The sequence below is a fragment of the Sorex araneus genome, chromosome 4 (assembly GCF_027595985.1).
Source record: "Sorex araneus isolate mSorAra2 chromosome 4, mSorAra2.pri, whole genome shotgun sequence".
In the NCBI taxonomy this organism is placed as follows: Eukaryota; Metazoa; Chordata; class Mammalia; order Eulipotyphla; family Soricidae; genus Sorex; species Sorex araneus.
This window is the reverse complement of record NC_073305.1, coordinates 170,914,617-170,937,673: the sequence shown is the minus strand read 5'-3', so window position 1 is coordinate 170,937,673 and position 23,057 is coordinate 170,914,617. Positions and strand designations below refer to the sequence as shown.

The 23,057-nt window shown below is 41.4% G+C and overlaps 1 protein-coding gene across 4 annotated transcripts in view; it reads right to left on the bottom strand.

Moving 5' to 3' along the window:
- The window catches only part of UTRN (utrophin), a 585,431-nt gene that overhangs the window by 402,378 nt on the left and 159,996 nt on the right, over positions 1-23,057 (bottom strand). For all 4 annotated transcript variants that reach the window (XM_055134486.1, XM_055134485.1, XM_055134487.1 and 1 more), the window contains 9 exons: positions 18,223-18,423; positions 17,062-17,243; positions 15,405-15,555; positions 13,951-14,070; positions 11,546-11,647; positions 7,080-7,187; positions 6,625-6,804; positions 5,232-5,404; positions 341-464 (listed from right to left, as the gene is read on the bottom strand). In XM_055134486.1, the coding sequence (XP_054990461.1) occupies positions 341-464; positions 5,232-5,404; positions 6,625-6,804; positions 7,080-7,187; positions 11,546-11,647; positions 13,951-14,070; positions 15,405-15,555; positions 17,062-17,243; positions 18,223-18,423 (1,341 nt within the window). The remainder of the gene's footprint in view (positions 1-340; positions 465-5,231; positions 5,405-6,624; positions 6,805-7,079; positions 7,188-11,545; positions 11,648-13,950; positions 14,071-15,404; positions 15,556-17,061; positions 17,244-18,222; positions 18,424-23,057) is intronic.

The window sequence follows — 23,057 nt, the reverse complement described above, 5'->3', positions numbered from 1 at the left end:
TGTAAGAAAGTAAAACCTCCTTAGCATAAATTCATAAATTATTTGGTATGAGATTAAGATCTCATTAAGTTATAAAATTGAAGTAATAACTGAGTTATCTTGGTGTGTGTTCCTTCCTGCACATTCGAATGGTTAAGAAAGAAGGGGAAAATCATTCCCCACAGGCTCTGATCCCAGGCAGATGGAAAACATCAGAATTTACTATAATCTTCTAAGACGACCTTATGGCTTGTATTTACTTCAGATGAAACTCTTGGATCAGATCACATCCTTCTGCCAACAGCAAATCTAACCTGGTAAAATATTTTATCCACTTGAATATTTTTGTTCTATATTTTACCTTCAATTTCTTTTTCATTTCTGAAGTCTCTTGCATCTTCTTAAACTCTTTTATCTCTGCAGCCTGAATGGCGGTCTTTGACTTCAAAATCCAGTCCAAGAGCTCTGCACTTACAGCATCAAACCTGATTTGAGACGCACATGTTATTATTGTCATTCATTGTCTTCTCTGGTTTCCCATAGCTCAAGAAAAAGAACCAGAAAAACAGCCAAGAAACATGAGTTTCTAAATACTCCTTCTAAATAAATCCCTGACAACCCCTCAAAATAGTAACCATGCAAAATAAGATGACACATTTACATTTACGGGGTGTAAGAGAGAAAGAAAACTGCTATGTCGGCAAATACTTAAAGACAATCATTGAGTATAAAAATTTTGGTTTGGGTTTTGGTTTTTCAGCTTTATGAGAAATCACGTTTGGGCCAGAGGAACCTGGGTATAGCGGGTAAGGTACTTGCATTGCACAGGGCCAACCTGAGTTTGATCCCAGCCCTTCATATGGTCCCCAAGCCCCACCAGGAGAGCTCCCTGGTCACAGAGCCAAGAGTAAGTCCTGAGCACTGCCGTGGGTGACCCAAGAAACTAAAGTCAAAATATAACAAAGAAGAAATTACTTTCTTAAACTTATGGAGATGATGAAAAACAGATCTGGTTGAAGAAGAGCAAAAAGTAAGCACAGATCTTCCTGAAGTAATACCTTCTCGGACTCAACACGTAGTGGTTGATGCTCTTATACGTCAGGCAGCCACAGGGCCCTTGATATGAAGGTGCACACATACAGTCTCAGGCCTCACCCAGCCTTATTAGGTGAAAGAAAAGTACTAGGTAGCAACAAAGAAAGGGTCAGATGCTAAGTCCAGGAGCTCACAATCTGAAGAGGAAGGAGAGTAGATGGTAGATGAGACGAGTAGAAACTCTATTTAACTAAGAGTTCTCCTTACAAAGGAGAAACAACAGAAAGGAGAGACCACACTTCAGACCCTACAAGGAGTTAGGTGTGACAAGAATCCTAGCCAGGAAGGGACAGCTGACAAAGAACATCAGGACCAGTTACTGGAAGGCCCTGAGGGATGGATTAAGTAATTCGGATTAAACAAAAGGGCAATTGAGAGCTGCTGAAGGGATTTCAGCACAGGGTGACATTCACTGAGGGGAAAGAGGGAAGATGAGAGACAGGTCGGTGGCAGTCGTGAGAGCCAGAAAGGAGAGGGACCTGGGAAAGATGAGAACAGACTACAGAAAGGTGGAGAAGGCTGCTCCCAACCCTGGTGAGAAGGGACAAAAGGAGGAAGGGTCAACTGACTCATGCCAAATCAAGGAGCATCGCAAAACTCAGCGAGGAATCTCCTGGGATTCTCTCTCTTAATGAGGGATTAGAGTACAAGGAGGTCTCAAGTAAATGCCTGGGCTGGAAACATTATTCAAAGGTAGGTTTGGGCTTCAAACAGAGGCTCTCTGTCCCCTGAGAGTGCCCTCCGCTCACAGGGGTTTCCAAACAACTTTGGGCATGTTTAGGTCCTTTCCGGTAAGCACATATTGCTAGTGCCAATTCTGTGAAGGTATTGGCAGGTGAAGGAAGGTGAAGGACTTGACTTAAAGTGTCCCAATAGGGACTGGAGCAATAGCACCATGGGTAGGGTGTTTGTCTTGCATGCGGCCGATCTGGATTCAATTCCCAGCTTCCCATATGGTCCCCCGAGCACCGCCAGGAGTAACTCCTCAGTGCATGAACCAGGAGTAACCCCCTGTACATCGCTGGGTGTGACTCAAAAAGGGAAAGAAAAAAGAAGCGTCCCAATAGAGATCTGAATACTTGGGTTTTCATTACGATAAATTTCCTGTGTTTTGTATACAATTTTTTAAAATTCTAAACGAATAACCAGGGTTCTGGGTGTCGCTGAAGCAGGAATCCCCTTCTGTTATCTTAGCACCAGGTTTCCATTGAATCCTTCAAGCAGATTAAATGCAATACAAGCAGAGAATCCCTAAGGATGCAAACGCCACAAAGAAGCAGTGAGCTCTGGGCAATCACCAGCTATCCAGAAGATAGAAAAATGAGTGTCCTTCTGCCCTCAAAGGAAATAGAAGGGGCAACGTACTACCCTGTTAGAAAAAAGCATGAATTATCAAGGGTGCTAAGCTCTTTCGTGAGGCTCACACATCTGCTCAGACAGCCCTTTTTCTTAACAAAAGTTTCCAGAGGTTTCCATAGTAGACTGGAAGGGTCTGGAAAGCACATGACACTAGGAATCATTCAGGATATTCTGGAATGTGGGATATGAAAACGGGAATAAGAGATCTATCCTCAAATACTAAAGGGGTTATGTGCTAAAGAGGAGTGATGCCGCTCTACATCATGTGGAAAGCAAGGCTAGCACACATGGGGTACTTAGAAGCAACATGTGGTGGCTGGGTGTAAGAATAATTTGGGGGCACTAAAGAGATAGCTCAGGAGGGTGAGCATGTGCTTATAAACAGGAGGTCCAAATTCAATCTCCAGGAATAGCGCCGGAGCAACACCTTCAAAAATAATAGTTTCATGGTCAGACAGATCATTGGGAAGTCAAGCATCTGCATCGAATGTAGGAGGCCCAGATTCGAGCCCTAGAACCACATGCGTCCCTAAGCACCACCAGCAGTTATTCCTGCAGCACAGAGATTCTGAGTACCCCGAGTACTGCTGGGTCTGGCCCAACTACACCAGCCCCCACAGTAATAATAATAATAATAATAATAATAATAATAATAATAATAATAATAATAATAATAATAATAATAATAATAATAATAAATTATTGTTATTATAAAATATAAATATTATTACAAAAATATTATTATTATTTTGGTTTAAATAAATTTCTATATATTCTATTATGGACTGAAGCAATAGCACAACAGGTTGGGCATTTGCCTTGCACGCGGCCGACCCAGGTTAAATTCCTCCGTCCCTCTCAGAGAGTCGGCAAGCTACTGAGAGTATCCTGCCCACACGGCAGAGCCTGGCAAGCTCCCCGTGGCGTATTCAATATGCCAAACACAGTAACAACAAGCACAGTAGACAGTGCTACAGTGCTACATATTCTAATGAATTAGATAAGGTCAAGCCCCTATTTATCTAGGAATTAACTACAACAATCAACAGTGGGTCAGAAGACAGATATTTAATCAGGTTGCCTGTTTCTTACTTCTTCCTCAAGTCTCTGAATCTCATAGAACACAACTACAAAGAACAAAAAAATAAATTTAAAAAAGGCCAGAGAGCTTTAACCACCAAAACACCAAGGCATGGACAAGCTCAGTGAGACCAGGGGAGTTGGCTGAGATCTTGCCCTTTTTCTCTAAGAAAAAAAAGTCACTCTCCTGAGAGAGAGAGAGAGAGAGAGAGAGAGAGAGAGAGAGAGAGACAGAGACAGAGACAGAGAGACAGAGAGAGAGAGAGAGAGAGAGAGAGGGAGAGAGAGAAAGACTGCCCTTCCTTCCTGCCTACAAAGCAGAGTAGACCAGGAAGCTATTCTGGTCCTCAGCAGACTCTTAGGACCAGAGAAGACCAGGCTCGGGGTGAAGGCCAAGGTGCTGAGGAAAGCGGAGACATACAGAAGCAGGATGCTGAGCCCCACATCCCATTAAGAGCGGCCTCCCTCTGGACTTGCTGCAACATGACAGAATCAATGACCTCAGTGCTAAAGTCACTTTGGGGACAGTATTCTATTTCCGGCTGCAGAATGAGCCCTCTCCAACAGAGTTTGATTTAAATAAAGATTTCTAGAGTTACACACTCTAGTCTCTTACAACCTCCCCTGCTTCCAAATGTGCTGGCTCAGCACTGGAGATATGCATGCCAAAAATACCCAGCTGAATGTAAACACTCGGGAAAGGAAAGATGGGAGTGGGGGGAGGGTCCTATCAATATCAGAAGCCTTTGCCCCACATGCTGCCTTGCTGCTGGCATTTTGGAGGTAGGTTGGTCCTACAAAGAGATGCCCTAGAGGGACAGAAACACAACCTTCTTACCATCCAAATGAAAACCAGTGGTAAAATGGTAAGCCTGCTATATCTAACAAAGGCTCCATTGGGGAAACCATAGAATTTTATTCCCACCCCAAAGAGAGTCCCATTTACTCAGGCAGTATGATCCACTTGAAAAGGATGTCTCAACTCCAGGGTTATCTTAAGGTCCAACTGATCTAATGCAAATGAGGTACAGTGCCTGAGACTCAGAAAAGCTTAACGTGGTACATGATATTAGGCAAATGATATACATACTACCTGTGCTTTTTCTTCTTCTTAAATTCAGAGGGTCTTAGCCTTAATCAATAACACAAAGATACTTTATCTCCATTATGGATCTGAGGCTAAATATAAAAGATCTGTTAATCTAACAAAGGAAGAAAGAAAACATGAAAAATGAGGAGAGGAAAGGAGACTCAAAAGGAACAACTTTCCTGAATTAAGATTTTTTTTTAATGACATGAAGAGGAAGGAAAATCATAAAGAATTTATCTAAAGCAGAATTGCTGGAGATGTAATAGTGAAAGAAGAAAGAAAGGAGGAAGACTGGACACTCAGATCCTTCCAAGTAAAGGATGGAACATTAAGAAAAAAACAGTGTGCCACAGCATCTTCCAAATTGCACCCAGGAGAAAACTGGATCATTCAAGAGCAGTTCAGATGCACAGATGTTCAGAGAGGTTCAGATGTTCAACAGGTATGAAAGAGATATGCCGGCAATTAAGGGAGTAGTAAGTGGTTCAAACTATTGTGTCTCAACTTGCAAATAGCCAGTGATTAGCACAAGCGCCAAACACAATACACATTATATGGCATAGCAGCATACTGTACATTACATGCAGTCTTAGGTACAGATTTGGGAGCTTTCTCTATCCCTTCTCACTTTTTCTTAGTATCCATATCCAGAGGAACCTGTCTCTTCTTTGGTGGGGGAGGAGGAGGCAGCTCTTGCTTTGATCTTTTCGTTGTCGTTACTTGTTCTCTTATTCGAACAGTTTCCAAAAGCTCCTTTTGAGGAATCTGGGACATTCCCAGCTTTGTTACAGCCTGAGTCACCTGAAATAAAGATCGGCCACAGTTTTCATGTTTTATAACCGTCTTACTGATTTATAATTCACCTGTCATAAATTTTGCCCTTTAAAATGTATGGTCTATGGTTATCAGTATATGCACAGAGCTGCACAACCAGCCCACTCTCTAACTCTGGAGCAATTTTTTTCACTCAGGAAAGAATCGCAGTGCCCCTTCGGTGTTTCGGCAACCACTAATCTACTTTCTGTCTCTATGAATTTGCCAACCTCAGGCACCTTCTCTGGATAGAATCATGCAATCTTGTGACTTGCTCCATTTATTTAGCATAATAACAGTTTCAGGATATATCCATGTTACAGTATATATCAATACTTTTTATTGCCAAATAATAACCCAATACGCAGCAAAACTCTAATTTGTTTCAGCATCCCTCTGTTGACAGATGCTTAGCTGTTTCACTTTTTGGCTATTATAGATGTTTCTATAAACATTTATGTAAACACACTGTTTTGTTTGGGCTGGAGTGATAGCACAGCGGTTGGGCTTTCGCCTTTCACGAGGCCGACCCGAGTTCGATTCCTCCGCCCCTCTTGGAGAGCCCGGCAAGCTACCAAGAGTATTGAGCCCGCGCAGCAGAGCCTGGCAAGCTACCTGTGCGTATTGGATATGCCAAAAACAGTAACAATAAGTCTCTCAATGAGAGACGTTACTGGTGCCCGCTCGAACAAATCGATGAGCAACTTTTCACTCAGAAAAAAAAAAAAGTCAGTGAACTGTTTTGTTTGGGGATCACACCTGGCGGTTTTCAAGGATTCCTCCTGGCTTTGCATTCAGGAATGGGGATCAGAGGACTATACAGGGCTCCAGGGATTAAACCTGGGTCTGCAGCACGTAAGGTAAGTGCCCTAGTACTGTACTATCTTTCTGACCCCTAAACATTATACTTTTAATCAACTCACAAGAGCGTTTTTTTAGATTATTTCCTCTCTCAAGACACTTAACAGACTATTCTATTACCAGTTACTAGGGTTAAAATACTGGACATTAATATGTTTTTTAAAGATTAAGGTTTACTTTTGAAAACTAAAGATTTTCACACACCAGTTTCAATTTTACAGTAAACTGAGTAAAAAAACTGACTTTTCATTGTAAGCTAGTAACTTTATTTCATAAAAACTTAAGCTAACCTGACAACATTTAATTTCTACTTAATGGAAACATGTATTGTCCAGAGAAAAAGATACCTGGTTGGAGGAATCTTCTAATCTCTGAACCAAAGAATCCCATCTCTGAGTCAGTTCCTCTGAGTCGCTGTTGATCTTCTCAGATGCTCGGGGATTATCAATTAATTGACTCACATCCTGGCCAATCTCACTCAATTGATCCAGTGCTTGACGCTTCATTTCCATGTCTTCCTTTAAAATCTAATAGTTCAGGTATACATATATTAGATCACCTCCTCCTGATAGGATTTTATATTTCTCTCCCCCAGTCTCAAACTAGAAACATGTGTTTCATAGTAAAAATAAAATATACTCGCTACACAATTTACTCACACTAAAACATAAGCATTCGGGTTCTAGCATTTTACCACTGAGTGATGAATATAATGCTGAGTCACCAAACAGCATTAACCATTGATGCGAAACACTGAAATATGGCAGCCTTACAGACAGACGCGGACCACAACATCACTTACGGCCAGTCGCCGAACACTGACACTTAATTCCTTCTGGTCTTTGAAGTTGCTTGTCTGGACTTTATTTAAAGCCTCTTCTTTTTCAGTTAGCCAAGCCTTTAACAAACACTACGAGAAAAAAAAATGTTTTTTAAGTTAGAACTGCAATCAAGAAATCTTTAGTATTTCAGCCAGTCAAGTTGCCATATCCAAACCTTTAATTTTACTAAAGGTTTCACCCTTACCTAAGATAAAGGAAATTTCTCATCATCTACTATCAGGGCTGGAGCAATAGCACGGCGGGTAGGGCGTTTGCCTTGCACGCAGCCGAACTGTGTTCAGTTCCTAGCATCCCATATGGACTCCTGAGCACCACCAGGAGTAATTCCTGAGTGCAGAGCCAGGAGTAACTCCTGAGTATTGAGGGAAAGGTGTTTGCACTGCACAGCCAAGGTTCAATTTTCAGTACCCCATATGGTCCTCCAAGCACTGGCCAGAGTGATTCCTGAACACAGAGCCAAGAATAAGTTCTAAGAAGCCCTCAGCATCATCGAGTGGTCCAAAACAACAAGCTTCTAAGCTTAAGTGGGCCAGAAAGATATCTCTCTTCAAAATATTCTTCCCAAATTTGCCAAAGAGCACCTTGACATTAACCTTATACCTGGGTAGCTACCACATTTCAAGGGAGCAAAGTGAATCTAAAAAGCCATGTCCAATTCTTCCAGTCTCAAAAAGAATCATATCATAACTCAACAGAGGCAAAATGAAGTTCAGAGCCTGTAAGAGAGGTTCAGTAGTTAAGACCCCTATCCAGCAAGTGCACAATCAAGAGTTCAAACCCAGTGCTGCCATACATGTGGATTTGATGCTGGCAGCTCCGGTGTCTGAGGATTTTTGGAAAAAGGGTGGGGGGGAAGAAATCATCCAACAGAATCGTAAGAGACTGCTTTGTCCTGTTCATTTAAGGGAGGGAGGAGAGAAAAGTCACGTGACAAATTCAAAATCAATCTCTTGGCAAGTAAGAGCAGAGGCAGATAAAGGACCGATATTTCAGTCAGAGGTTTTTTCCAGGGTATTATACAGGGAAGCGATATAGTTGCTCCAGGTTTGACTGTAGTTATGATCAGAGGAAGACGTCTGAAGATGGTCCAAAGTCAACACAAGATGTTCAAACGTAATTGGCCAGGAACACAGTTCTTAAGCAGAAGCTATTTATTTAAGCAAGACAGGAAAACTCGAAGGGGGAATAAACAACTGCACTGGATTCAGTCTTTTGAAAAAGCAAAGTCTATGACAGAAACTCTTTTCTACATAGCCGGGAGAAGGAAACTCTTGGTTTTGTGTGTGATCTATTCCTTTCCTAACTTTATACTGGTCATTTTATTTAGCAACTAATCCTGCTTCTTCATTTGCAAGCCAAGAAAAAAAAAAGATACAAAACATGAGACAAATAAGACTGCCTGATCAGGGGGACAGGTAATAAGTTATGCATAAAAGAAAAAAAAACTCTAAACAGAAAACACCAGAACTCGGTACTAGAATGATATATGCATGTGTATGTATGATATGTAAAAGTTTAATGCATGGCAGTTCCGAAGAAGGAGAGACTGCTTCCAGCTTCAGGACACTAGGGGTGCAGAAGGGAAAGAGAGAAAGGAAATGATCGGTGATGAGAGCAGCCTGGGCAAATGGCACCTGCGCCTGAGACAAACCACCAGGTGAGAAAACAAAATTCGAGGACCCTTTTCTGGCAAACAAGACAATCCCCATGAGGCTGTCATGTCATGGCGTGCTAGGAAGAGCTGATAAGATGCAGAAGAGAAATCTGGAGCACCAACAGTTGAAGGAAAGGGAACAAGGAGGAGCCCCGGGTATTAGCATGGGGTGCCTGGAAGGAGGTCAAGACTCCAAAGGGAGAGTGAAATGTTACTCGGAATGTTACTCGGAGCCACACTTGAACTTGCCCTGGGCTCAAACTCAGTCTCAAAAGGATCGGGATGCCTCTGTTCCTGAGTGGGTAATAACCCCTTGACAGGCTGCTTAAGTTTAGGCACTGTACTTGGTCTCAGACCACACAACCACAAATCATCTAAATATTAAGGACCAAGGTTCGTTTCTACTCTACACTGGTGCTAATTCCCCCCTCCATATTCACTGCTTCCATAAGAAAGTCATGACAGGTCAGTGCAATGACAAGAAAAGTAGACAAGACCTGTTTTTTTTAAGTCTATGCCTTAAATTAGCAAATTAAAACTATTTCCAAGCTCTTTGTTATTTTATTAGTAGAAGAGTAATACCAGACTTTTTGGTAGCAGTCAGTCAGTGTCTCCTATTATTTATGTTGGCTTATTTTATTCCATTTATGGTGGTGCCACGAATCAAACCATAAATTTTATTTCATTTATGGTGGTGCCAGTAATCAAACCATAAATTTTATTTCACTTATGGTGTGCCAGGAATCAAACCCAGGGGTTCACACATTCAAAGTAAGTGATTTAATACTAAACTACAGCCCTGAGGTCTTTCTATCACTGTTTTTAGTTTTCCTGTTTTGGCTTTGGTATTTTTTTTTTGGGGGGGGGAACAATATACAGTACACAGGGCTTACTCTTGGCTCTCTACTCAAAGATCACTCCTAGAAGTTCTCAGGGAAACACGTGGGGCCAGGATCTAATCCGAGTCAGCTGCACGTAAGGCAAATGTCTTACCTGCTGTATTATCCCTCCAGCCCCTCTTCTCCCAATTATTTTAACTATTCTTTGTGATTTTTTTTTTTTTTGGCCAAACTACAAGGATCCAAGTAAATTTAAATTTTGTGAAGTGAAATGTCCTTTCTCATAAAGTCTTATGAGATTGCCAATAGGGAAAAGTCTGATCAAAGACTGGGAGTAGTGATTAACAATTTAGACCAATTTTGCTACAGTTTTTTAAATTGTTATCGTGGTGCTGGAAGGTGCGGGGGGGGGGGGGCACACTCACTGGTGCTGGGGGGGGGGGGGCAGGATCTCTCCGGGTGGTGCTCAGATGACATGAGATATCGAGGATGGAACCTGAGTCCTCTGAGGGCCATATGCTCAGTCCCCGACCCCTGCCCTCATACAGACCACTCGCTACAGTGCCTGGGGCCCTGCCCAGCCACTTTTAGCCTCGTAGTGCAGATCTGACAGGGATTTAAACCCAGTGATGCAGTGCAGACCAGATGCTTGGAAGCCACCAGGAACACGTCCAGAGGTCCTGAAAGTGGATCACGTAGTGCCTGGGGCTTGGAGCTCTGTGCATGCAAGGCATGATCTCTAACAGGCCTTTGAGCTATTTCCCTGCCACCTACTTCTTAGGATGGTCTCTCTACTACTACTACTACTGCTACTACTACTATTACTACTACTACTACTACTACTACTACAACGTGTACATGTACTACATTTATGTCTTAGTAAACCACAAAGCATTCACTTATTTTATCATATAAAAAGAATATGGTTTCTTTCTGTGGATAGAAAAAAAAGTGCATCTAAAGAATTTAAAATAGAGCCAGAGGACTACAGAGATAGTACCGCAGGTAGGGAGATTGCAGTGCTGGAACTAGCACCCCCAAAGGTCCCTGGAGCCCCACCAAGAGTGATCCTTGAACACAGAGCCAAGAATACGGCCTGAGAACCCACTGGGGATGGCTCAAAACTAAATAAATAAATGAATTTGTTAAATAGACCCTGAGATGTGGTATTAAAAGCTCACTATATTCAAAAAGCTGCAATATATTGGCATCTGGGAGAAGCGCTTTACTTACTAATTCTCTATTAATAATTACTTTACAGAAGCATGGAGGGTAGGCAGTTTCGTGCCAATGGTTATTCATTATCTTGCTATGGCAATCCATATGGAAAAAATACATTAATTTTTTTTTTTTAGTGTTAAAATAGTGATGCTGCTAAACAGTATCAAGGGCTAGAGCGATGGTACAGTGGTTAGGGAGTTTGTCTCACACATGGCCAACCCAAGTTTGATCCCTGGCACCACACAGGGTCCCCGAGTCCCTTGAGGGGTGATCCCTGAGCATAGAGTCAGGAGCAAGCCCTGAACACAGCCAGGTGGGGCCCAAAGATGAAAAAAGAAAAAGAAAAGAAATCTAGAAAAGTTCTTGTTACTTCAAGTTCAGGAAGCACTGAATAAATTCATTCCTCATTATTTACCGAGCACCATCTAGGTCCCAGGCATTTTGTTAATACAAGCTCAACCCAAATGCAATGCAAATTATTATGTCAAATAAACTAACATTTAAAGCAACGAACACTGGTGACATTATTATCCACGGGGCCATACAATATGGCCGCCATGAATAAGCTGTATAAACAGACAGAAAATGGATATTTTTACAAATAAATAACTTGTCTACTTTCAAAGAAAGGAAATAAGATGTTTTCAAAGTCATCATTAAATGCGGTGTTAGATTTCACCATCAACTTGGCCCATGACGGGTCCATCTTTACCTGTTCTTCCAGTAACTCCTGCCACAAGAGATTGAGTTCCTGCAGCCTGTTCCAGCGCTCCTCTGTCCAGCGGCACACTGCTGTCCACCGTTCACCGAGTTTCTAGGAATGCAAGAAAGCTCCGTCAACAGTCTTACAACACAGTTATCAGCACCCTCAAACTCAAGGCTGTACTTTTTATTCAGAATAGCAGTGTATGAAAAGCATTTTATTAAAGTTCATTTAAAATACTAGATGAATCCTGAAACTTTCCAGATGATAACAACTAATTTCCATACAATTTAATTACTTCCCACTTCAGAGGGAGAACAGGGGTATGACTAGAATTCTAACTTGTGTCTCTTATCTCCAAACTCCCGCTCTTTCTACCACATTCTGATTTTAATACACAAATTTGAGATATTTTAAATATATCTTCAAAATAGAGCAAACAAATCTTCATCAATTTCACACTTTTCAGGTTCTCATTCACTTAAATTTTTTTTCAATGACCAATCATTTCTCGCTCATCTTTTATGAGCCAAGAGAGTGTTCATTTGTAAAACATTATAAAACAATTACAAACATCATGAAACAATTAATCTTGTATAAAATGTGTTTTGAATGTCTATAAAATTTATAAATGCTTGTTTGATTTCATCTCTTTGCACTGAGTGTTCCACTGAAGCAACCTTGTAAGCATTTGCAAAGCTAGATAAATTAATTAATTTTTAAATAATCATTCTTTGGGTTGACCCAACCAACTTTCCTCAGTGTTAAATCTTATTTTATACTACTTAATAGAGAAAGAATAACATAGATCCTACTTTACTCTTCTGTTATTTCATACCAAAGGATGCTTTATAGAAAACAAAAGGCAGAGAAATAAGAGTTTAGAGGAGGAGTGCCTACCTGAGGACTCTAACTCAAAGTCTATTTAAATCTCGGGGGAAATATTTAACCTCTCTGAACTTGAGTTTCCTCGCTGTGAAAAAGGCATTTCAGGAATGCCTACCTCTCAGATTAGCGTGAGCAGTTATCCCTGCACCAAAGTCAAACTACCACAGGCCAACATTACTGTTACAGAAGCAAAAACAATGTCGTGCGACTCAAATCTTATTCAGAAAGTGACTGAAAATCACAGACTGGGATATTCTATCAGCTAACATAATTATTGTTCCTATGAAATACCAATACATTTCTTTATACAGACATGTAAAGAAACACTATGATTTTGTGGGGGGAAAAAAGCTATAAAGCAGCCTAAATTTGTTGGGATTTCCAAAACTATTGCTGAAATTCACATATTGATTTACAAAGGAACAGGAGCATTACATTTTCCATAGCCAAATCTCTAAACTTTGACACATAGATACAATCTTCAAAGACCCAAATCCCAGAAATTCAGATCTGCCTGGAGTCCAGCAACCTACATTGAAGCAAAAAAAAAGTCTCACATGTAGTTTATCTCCAAACTCCTGCTTTTTCCACTGCATTCTGGTTTTAATATACAAATTTGAGATATTTTCAATACATCTTCAAAATACAGCAAATTAGAGTTAAGAACCCCACCTTCTGCAGGGATTTTAACTCGTCTTCCAGTGGGGTAAGTTTTCAGCTTCTGAATGCACTCTGAGAAAGAAATCCTTGCAACCGCCTGAGCTCTACTCCTGTCCTTCCAAGTCTGGTCATTAATATGCACAATAAAGCTGGAGCCCACTAGCACTCCCTCCCATTCACCCTAAACTCTGAAAAGAAAGAATAAATATCTAGGCACTCCAGGTACCTCTATACTGTGGGAACCCAAATGGAAAGTCCAAACTACACTCATTTATGCTAATCTTGGAAAGCCACATACGGAACATGAAGAAGAGTGGTACATAAAACAACAGAATGGAAGAATAACACCCAAGAACAACAGAAATAAGTACCAGATTTGCTCCATGGCTTGGAGACCAGCCTCACATGCTGGGGGAAAGGGCAGCTCAGATAGAGAAGGAAACACCAAGTAAAAATATGGTGGGAGGACCCGTGTGGGACAGGAGAGGCATGCTCGGAGCAGACCATAGACCAAACACATTGGCCACCCAAGACCTCCATTACTAACCACAACACCCAAAGGGAGAGACGGAACAGAGGGGAATGCCCTGCCAAAGAGGTGGGGTGGGGAGGGGGATGGGGTGGAAGTGGGTGGGAGGGATGATGGCGTCATCAGCGGAGGTCGGGCACTGGTGGAGGGATAGATACTCAAGCTGTATATGACTGAAGCACAAGCACAGGAATATGTAAAACTGTATCTGTACCCCCACAGTGATTCATTAATAAAAAAAATAATAATAAATAAAATAAAATAAGAAGAGTGGTATGGTGCAAGTAGGTTACAGACCCCAGGATGTTTGCATCATCCCAGTAGACAGGGTGTTTACCTGTAACTGATCTTCCAGGACAGCTGTGGCACTCTCACCACTGTTCTCATCGACGATCACCACCATATGAGTTAATGAATTTACCTTCACTTGTTCAGCCTCAAGATCACTTTGCAAACTCTGGAAGTAAAATAAAGAAAAAAACCATTATTCCTACTCTTTCCCATTTACCTACTTAAAATCCACTCGGTTGTCAATAGCAATTAAGGACACTTAATGAGGCATCATGTTTACATTTCCAATCATTACACTAAGTGTTCTACTAATGAAATCAGCCCGTTGCACACCTTTACATTTCATTATGAATGAAAGTAATTTAAAAGATGCAGTGTCATAACAGACTGCATATGGAACATTAGCGCCTTTGTATCCTAAGCGCTGGCCCCCTCAATACATAGAATAAACAAGCAGAGAGTTGGTACTGGAAATTAGGACTTGGTAAATCAAAAAAATGCTACTGGAATTCTACTGGAATTGTAGAACTGGTAGAATTGGTAGTCAAAAAATCCAAACTTTAAAAATCTAATATTTTTTAGAGATAATATTTTAAGGACACCATGGTAGATGTAGTAAGACAAAGACAAATTTGATTATCAGAAGTTATTCTGATTAGCTACCAAGAAAAGTAATTACGGATCTATACAGATGCCTTTCCTCCTCTCTTCCTTGAGAGAGCAAGGTAAGTTCACCGGTGCATGAAGACACGTAATTTATGTAAATACGACAACAGAGTTACCAAGCACTTCTTGAGTTGCGTTGAACATACCCCTAAAGTTGAATCAGCTATTTCACTGCTCAATAATGTGTCTCCAATCTGCAAGAAGACCCCTTTTCTTATTTGACTAAAAAAGTTACCTCCCAAACTTATAATCAAATTAAACTATCCATCACTTCAGGCTCCTCATTCAGTGTCAAAGCCAAAGAAGTTGCAATCCCTCTCCAGCAAAGACGAGGCAGAAGGGGATGAAGAATGAACTAGAAGTAACAAGTACAGCGGTAGAGGGCCTGGGGTACTTGGATGGTTGTGAGATTCAGTAACTTTGTACATCAAAACTGTAAGGGAGCACCATTGCCATCTTTTTACCTAAATTATAGTATTAATTTTTAAAGGGCCAAAGAACAGAGACACCAGTACATTTGCTTCTTTAAGCCCCACCAATACATTAAGCCACACATTAGAGCACTTAACCACTTTCGGGGTTCAAATGTATCCCTGGAAATCTTATGATCGCTGTGCACCCTAGCAAGGAAGCTTCCACACGCCCGCAGAAGGCTCCCTGCGCCGTCACCCTGGCTCAGAAAGGCCACGTCCCCGTGAATCCCAACCGCGTGGGTTGAGTGAGAGGGTACACGGAAGGGTTTCACCTCTGCACTCACGATGCAGCCCCAGGGAATACTAAAGTGCTGCTCTGTCCGATTTGATACGAGAGGAAAGAAACATGAGCCAGGCTTACTTTATGCTCTTCTAGCAGCTTCTGCAGGGATTTTAACTCGTCGTCCAGGGGGCAAGTTTCCAGCTTCTGAATCCGCTCCTCGGTGAGCGTTAACCAGGCCGAGAGCTGCTGCAGCTGCTGCTTCTGCAGCTCCATGAGCACATCGTGCAGCCTGTTCGGGGATGAGCACAGCATCATGCCCGCCCGCCCTGACGCTCTCCAGCGGCGTCCAGGCAATGGGGCGAGGGAACACACGCGCATCTCGTGATTTCAAGGAGCACTTAGCCTTTTCCAAAAGAGGGGGTCTTGGGGCCTTGCCTTGCATCCCTGGCATCCCGTGTGGTCCTCAAAGCCCACCAGGAATATAAGCCCTGAGCACTGCTGGGTGTAGCTCCCAAACAAACAGAAATAGAGATCTCCTCGGGCAGAGCCTGGGGCCCCTAACGCCACTTCCTGGGGTGCCTGGTCACGTGTTGGGAGCCTGACGTTTCCGCCCTCAGGCTGATGGTGTTCAAAAGCAGCCAGGGATACTTCCGGCAATAATCAGGGGACACACAGGGTTGGGGACAGAACCTGGGGCTTCACCCATGCCACATACATGCTCTACCCACGGAGTCGCCTTCCCATGCCTGCATTATTCCGGAAATATAAAAACCAGGAATGGGGCCAGAGCGATAGTACAGTGCAGAGGGCATTTGCCTTGCAGGAGGTAGCCAGGGTTCGATTCCCAGCATCCCACATGGTCCCCCAGAACCGCCAGGAGTAATTTATGAGTGCAGAGCCAGGAGTAACCCCTGAGCATTGCTGGGTGTGACCCAAGAAGCAAAAGCAGAACAAAAATAAATAAAGAATAAGAATAAAAATCAGGAAAAAAAGTTTTAATCTCTCCCTAGATGGAGCAGGGCTAGAGCGACAGCACAGCGGGTAGGGCGTTTGCCTTGCACGTAGCCAACCCAGGTTCAATTCCTCCGCCCCTCTCAAGAATATCCCGCCTGCACGGCAGAGCCTGGAAAGCTACTGGAGGCATATTCGATATGCCAAAAACAGTAACAACAAATCTCACAATGGAGATGTTACTGTGCCCGCTTGAGCAAATCGATGAGTAACGGGATGACAGTGACAGTGACAGTGACCTAAATTGAGTGGATTTGAAAGTAATCAAATAATGCATCTAATAGCAACCTCTATCTGTATCGGAACCAATGTTTTTTCAACCAGGGTGCCCTGCTAATAAAATGATTGGGAATCACCAAGGACTGCAGGCTGAGCCTTCATTCACAATTTATGAAAGGAAATGAATGACGGGGGTGAAAGGAACTGCATGATAAATGTTACAGAACAGAACTGTAGGGGACACTTGCAGTGCCTCCTTCTCATATCAAGTTCTTGCTTACTCGTTTAATAAGGCAAATACATGTTAGGCCAGCATACGTTCCTATGAAATATGGTTTTTTTCTTTTTTTTCCTTTTTTTATTGTCCATTTCTGGATTCCCTTTGGTTCGGTTGAGATGTCAAATCAGAAACTAAGATCACAGGACATCCCAACCATTCTACAAATAAATAAAAATAAATTAAGATCTGAATTCTTTCATCTCCAGAGCCAGGCCGAGTCTTCCTGGTGCGGAATGGGGCCCTGCTACCCGTGGGATACAGCGTCCGTTCCCTTGCTTCACTCACCGGGACTGTCGCCCCATGCTCTCCACCCTCAACGCCTCCCATCTGGCATTCAGCAGCGTCATTTGTTCCTGAATCTCAAATTCTTCTTCATCTGTCAGAGTGCCTTGGGTTATCAGCTGGTTTCCTGCCTGCAGGACACTGCCCACACTACTCTGGTGAGCGGTCAGTTCCATCATAAAAGCCTGGAAAGACAAGGCGTTAGCATCCTGAGCCACTCGGTTCAAAAGTATCTTCATAAATTGTTAATGCCAAAATATCAATGCTGCAGGAGAGGGTAGCCCAGCAAAGTGCAAATAAGCAGACTTTGATCCGGGTTTTAAACGCTGAACAGAGGAAATACATTTACCTAAATAGAATAACTGAAGTGGGACAAGGCTACGTTTGAGAACGCCAGCTATATTTTAGTGAGTGCTGATAATTCTACTGATAAATTTCAGAACAAAGAACTGGGAGAAAATAAAATGAATCACCATTCTCACCCAAGAGAAACTGCCTGAGGAATACTGTCATTTCGATTATTTTCAAACCAAAACAGCACATGAGATCTGTCAACATTATGTCTCTCTGTCTCTATCTCTCTATACTACTCTCTTTCTCCTTTCTCTTTCTTGCTCTCTCTCACACACACATAATACACACATGCACACACACACACACACACACACACCTGTAATCAAAAAAAGTGTACTTTTGTGCAAAAAAAGTGATCAGGCATATGATCAAAATAGGAGAAAAGTTTCATTATACAAAATTATGCAGGAACATGGGATCTGACATGTGGTTAATCATCCAAAAAACGAAAGCAATCACTTCTGAGGGAACATTCAAAACCTAAAGATTCGATGGTTTGTTCAGGCAGTTTGAGTCTTAACTATAAAATACACTTCAGCAATGACCAAGTGAATATTCTGCGTTGGTCTCTATCCACAGCTCCGCAGAACATACAGCGATGATAAGATTAAAATTCGAAATCTAATTTCAATGCAGTTAATCACCCACGCCCATTGTCTAACAAACGCCTCTTTAAATGGCTCGGGTCCTAAAATATGCCATGACCTTTATGTGGCACAGAATTCAGTAAGCACAATTCAGAGTGGAGACTCCGAGCGAGGCAGGGGCCATGCATGGGCAGAGCTTACTCATCTGTGAGAGAATATTTACTTCATGGGTAGCAAACTGGTCTTTGACTTCTTCGACATCCTCAGAAATGTCCTCCTGCTCCTGGAATGTGTCCTCGGCCGAAAGCAACCAGGTCAGCACTTCCTCCAGGGCTATCTGATAGCTGTCCAGATCCATATCAACCTCAGCCACGGTGCTGGGGGTTTCGGCTCGGGGACTCGAATGCCCCTCCGATGCTGAACTCTAGAAAAAGGAAACCAACCAAACTCACTCGTGTCATGAAGAAGTGGCAGGTGGAGGTGAGGGGTGGCTGGGTGGGGGGAACTGGGGACATCACTGCTGGGAATTTATTTACACTGGTGGAGGGATGAGTGTTGGAATAGAGTATGACTGAAACCCAACAATGAATAGCTGTGTAATGCTCTATCTCGAGGTGATTCAATAAAATTAAAAATTAAAAAAATAAAACAAAAGAAGTGAAGACGTGCCAGAAAGAGAAGCCTAGGGTAGGTGCCACTGTGTCTGAAGCATTCAGCCAGTTCTCAGGAGGCTAGTGAGAAATCTGTACACTCGCCAGGAAACATCTATTAAGTATGTTAAGTTGGCAAAGAGGATGAACGGGGTTTACACTCCGGCATTCTGTTCTCAAGGAGATTCTAATCTAGTCGGGAAGAGAAATAACCCACATGAGTCACTTCCAAACAAACATAAAATGGCTATTAATGATGTTCAAAATTCTGTGGTTTCAACAAGGGATGTGATTTAACTTTACCGCGGGCTCAGACAGGCAAGCTTCGTGTTTTTGACATAGATTGAGCCTGAGCCATGAAGGGTAGACAGACTTCCAACAAAAAGGGACACTCGTTAGAATTCTGCTGATTGCTTCCACTAAATTGCACTGAGCATTTTATTCTAGACACAGAAAGACAACCATGAAAATTGGGTGTTGTACATATGATATTTCTTCTTTTGGGTGGCTGACCTCTAGTTTACTTGCTAGTCCTCTGGGAACGGAATACATTATATTTTTTTACAAATAAATGAAACACTTTTATTCCCATCTTTTTTTAATGGGTTCAGTATTTTATTATAGACTTTAGAATCTTATGACCAAATCAACATCGTATTCTTTTGTTCTTTTAGAGCAAAACTTGCTTAAAATCTACTTATAGGATCTCTTCATTTAGTTATCTTTTCTCCACAACTTTTGTCTCTCAAATATACCAAAAATGTGTAAAAACCATTAGAAGAAATATTCACATCGTGGTCAGAGAGATAGTAGAGTGGATAGGGTGCTTGCCTTGCATGTGGCTCAGCCGGGTTCAACCCCTGGCACCAGACATGTTCCCCCAAGACTGGCCAGGAGTGACCCCTAAGGACAGATCCAGGAGTAAGCCCTGAGTCCAGTTTGACACCAAAAAAAAAAAAAAAAAAGAAAAAACCTTTCATTTACTTAAGAGTCACAGCTTGTTACCATTCTCTTTCACTCTGACCTGGCATTTGTCTCCACCACTCAACTGAAAATTCTTTTGTCAGTGTCACCAACAACGTTCTCATTAAAGAAAACAAATTTCAAGCATTATCTTTAGATTGTGTAATGAACTAACCAGAACGTTCTGTTTTACTGTGGTGGTGGTGGTGGTGGTGGTAGGCCAACACTCAGAAATAAGAAGCGACCCAATCGGGTCTGAGTTCTGGGCCGTCCTCTGCTTCTTAAGCTCTCAGCAGCATTCCTTGTGGTTAACCATTCCCTACTCTCTCTAAGTACTCCTTGCCCACTTCACCAACGGGGTTTTCCTGTCGGTTCAACAGCATCTTCCAACTGGCAAGTCATGAGCCTACACAACACGAAACCCTGGGCCATCATGTCTTCTCTCTGTATATTTTACCAAATGATTTCATTCATTCCAGTTGGCTTTTAAGAACCATTTATAATCTGCAAAGCTACCTATGTATTTCTGCTCCCAAATTCCAACCGTTATGTTCATCTGCCTGATCATGATCATATGTCAATGTTTCACTGACAAATCAGTTCTATGTCCAAAGCCCTTCATTTTCCTCCCCAAGCCCATCCTCTTCAGCCTTCTCAGTCTCAGCAACGGCCCTGCAGGGCACCTCACTGCCCCAGCTAAATCCAAGGGAGCCCACCATTATTCATTTCTTTCTTTTATAGCCCCGGTACAGTGTGTGAATAATTCCTGCCTTTAAAATTGGCCTCATATCTACTTAAATGCCTCTATTTCCACAACAGCAGTCCCTGTCCTCAGAAATCTAAGAGCCTGTTACCAGAGTCTTTGCTTCCCCGTTCTTATGTCTGAGTGAGAATCTACTTCTCACTCAGTAGCTGGAATGGTGTTGGGGAAACATACCCACATCATAAAAACTTCTCTGCCTGTGATCTTTCACTTTTAACACACAATTAAAAATTTTAGCACAGTTTACAAAACTAGTGTAACAGCAAATAACATAGTGATAAAAGGCGCGCGCGCGTGTGCGTGTGTGTGTGTGTGTGTGTGTGTGTGTGTGTGTGTGTGTGTGTGTAGAGTTCACCCTCCATGGGTTAATAAGGGAAGGAACATTTCACTAACAGAGTTCCATTAAAAGTTGAAGGAAAGATGAAAAGTTTGCCATGCAAACAGTCGGTAGAGGATTTCATAAAGAATTATGTACATATATAAGAATATTAAGGAAAGGAAAAAGGTCGGCAGGGTTATGCGGTGCCTTGTGGAGGGAGGCTGATCTTAGAAATCACAGAAGATGAGATCTTTAATCAAGAGGAATGCAGGAAGTGAAGGAAAATGTACACAAGAAAAACATGTGGCAATAATCCAAAAGAAGAAGTCAATTGACCAGGATTACAAATCATAGTGCCTAACACAAACAAAAAAGTTAACTAAATTAAATTAATAAATTAAATAAATCAAAAGTTAAATAAATAAAATAAACACATCAGTAAACACAGAGATGAAACTCTGAGTAACTGGGGGAGGGGGATTCAAAAGAGAGAGAAGGGAAAATAAAGAACGCCATAGAGATAAATTCCTAAAAATGTTGAGTCAAAATAACCCTGGATTGCACCGAGTACTAAATGTGTATATTTTAATGTCAATATCCGAGATTTACGTAAGTTAGTGACCAGTCATAAGGCATTGAGATAGGCCAGAGGAGCTTTGAGATAGAAGATGGAAGGCATTCTCTAAATGCAAATGTTCAAAGGGGATTGATTAAAATACACAAGGCAACCTACAATGAGATTAATTTAAAGAGAAATGCAAGAATTATTTAGTGAACATCTAATGCTATACAGCAGATGGTTCTAGACAGGAGAGGACAGGAAAGCTAGCCACTGACATTAATTAGTAAATAGTGGATTACAAGTTATGTCAAAAAAGAGATGATTAGAACCCAATCACTTTCTTTCTTCAGTTAGCTGAATTCAACCTCTTGGGCACTAATGAAAAGCATGCAAATGAAGAGACTTCTGTTAATACATTTGTTCTTAATCAAACAGCAAATGGCTTCTTCTCAAAGAGATTTTTACCATGCATGTGAAGACCTAAACAGAAGTGACTGTTTTAGCTATACATCATAAAATTAAATAAAATATTCCTTTAAAAAAGAAATCTTTTTAAAGGAAGAAGAACTGTAAGAAGGAACCTGTGTTTCTAACAAAAGAAATCCTAATAAAGAAATGATTCTATACCAATGGACAAACTAGAAAGATTGCCTGCAGTGATCAGTAAGATAGACAAATTACTATTACCAGAAATACAAGTTTCTTGGCATTTATCAAGATACTTTAAAAAACACCCAGAAATGTCCCTGATAAATAACTTGATTTTTAAAAATATACAAAATCTGGTCCCATCACTTGCCCTCTAGTCCTCACTAAGTAGTTTTTTCTTTTTCTTTCTTTTTTGGTATAGATTATATTGTTTTGAGGTGCTTTTTTTTTTGGTGGGGGGGTGGGATCTGTTTGTATATTCTAATGCTGGGGATTGAACCCAATGTTATGACATTTAGAGCGGCAAGCACTATACCAGAGAGCTATATGCCTAGCCTTAAATTATGCTTTTTTTTTCCTTTTGGGGGACCTCACCTGACAGTGCTCAGAGCTTATTCCTAATTTTGTGCCAAGAAATCACTTCTGGTGGGGTTTAAGGGACTATGCATGGGACCCAACCTGGGTTGGATATGTGCAAGGCAAGGAGGGACCAATATGGTCCCTAACTTATGCTATTTTTAAAATAAAATTTTGTCTACTATGATAAAGAAAATGTGAAATAGTAAACATTTTAAATCCTGGAAAATGAAAAAAATTCTATGCCAATTCAAGACATTATAATGCGACAGTAGTATTTCTAAAACAAATTGTAGAATAACAGTGAATGAGAATGCCAAGACAAGTTAAGAAGAAAATTCATGATACAGTTACTTGACAGCCAAGGAGTGGCTACTAAAATCAGTTTAGTCACAATGAATTCACTGTGTCTATGATATGAGTAGTTTTACCCAAATTTTGCAATAAAACTAGCTGAAAGGATAAGTAACCAACCCACAACAAAAACCTGTACTTTCTCCTACTATATAATGTATTTCTCCTCATTTTAAAATTCATGTGTATCTCTTAGTCACTATCATTTGGGTCAAACAACTTTAGGGCTTTGTCAAATTATCAGGAGTATCTCATTTATGAATTTGGAGGACGAGTCAGAAAAACACAAGATAGGATGAATTCTTATTTGACCCAGGCAAGATAATTCTGGGAGAATAGTGCATGACTTTATTTATATCTCTTTGAATAAAAGCTCACTTACTCCCTAAAGAATAAAATCATTGTAAGTCCTTTACCCACCAAGTAGTCTATTGTCAATTGC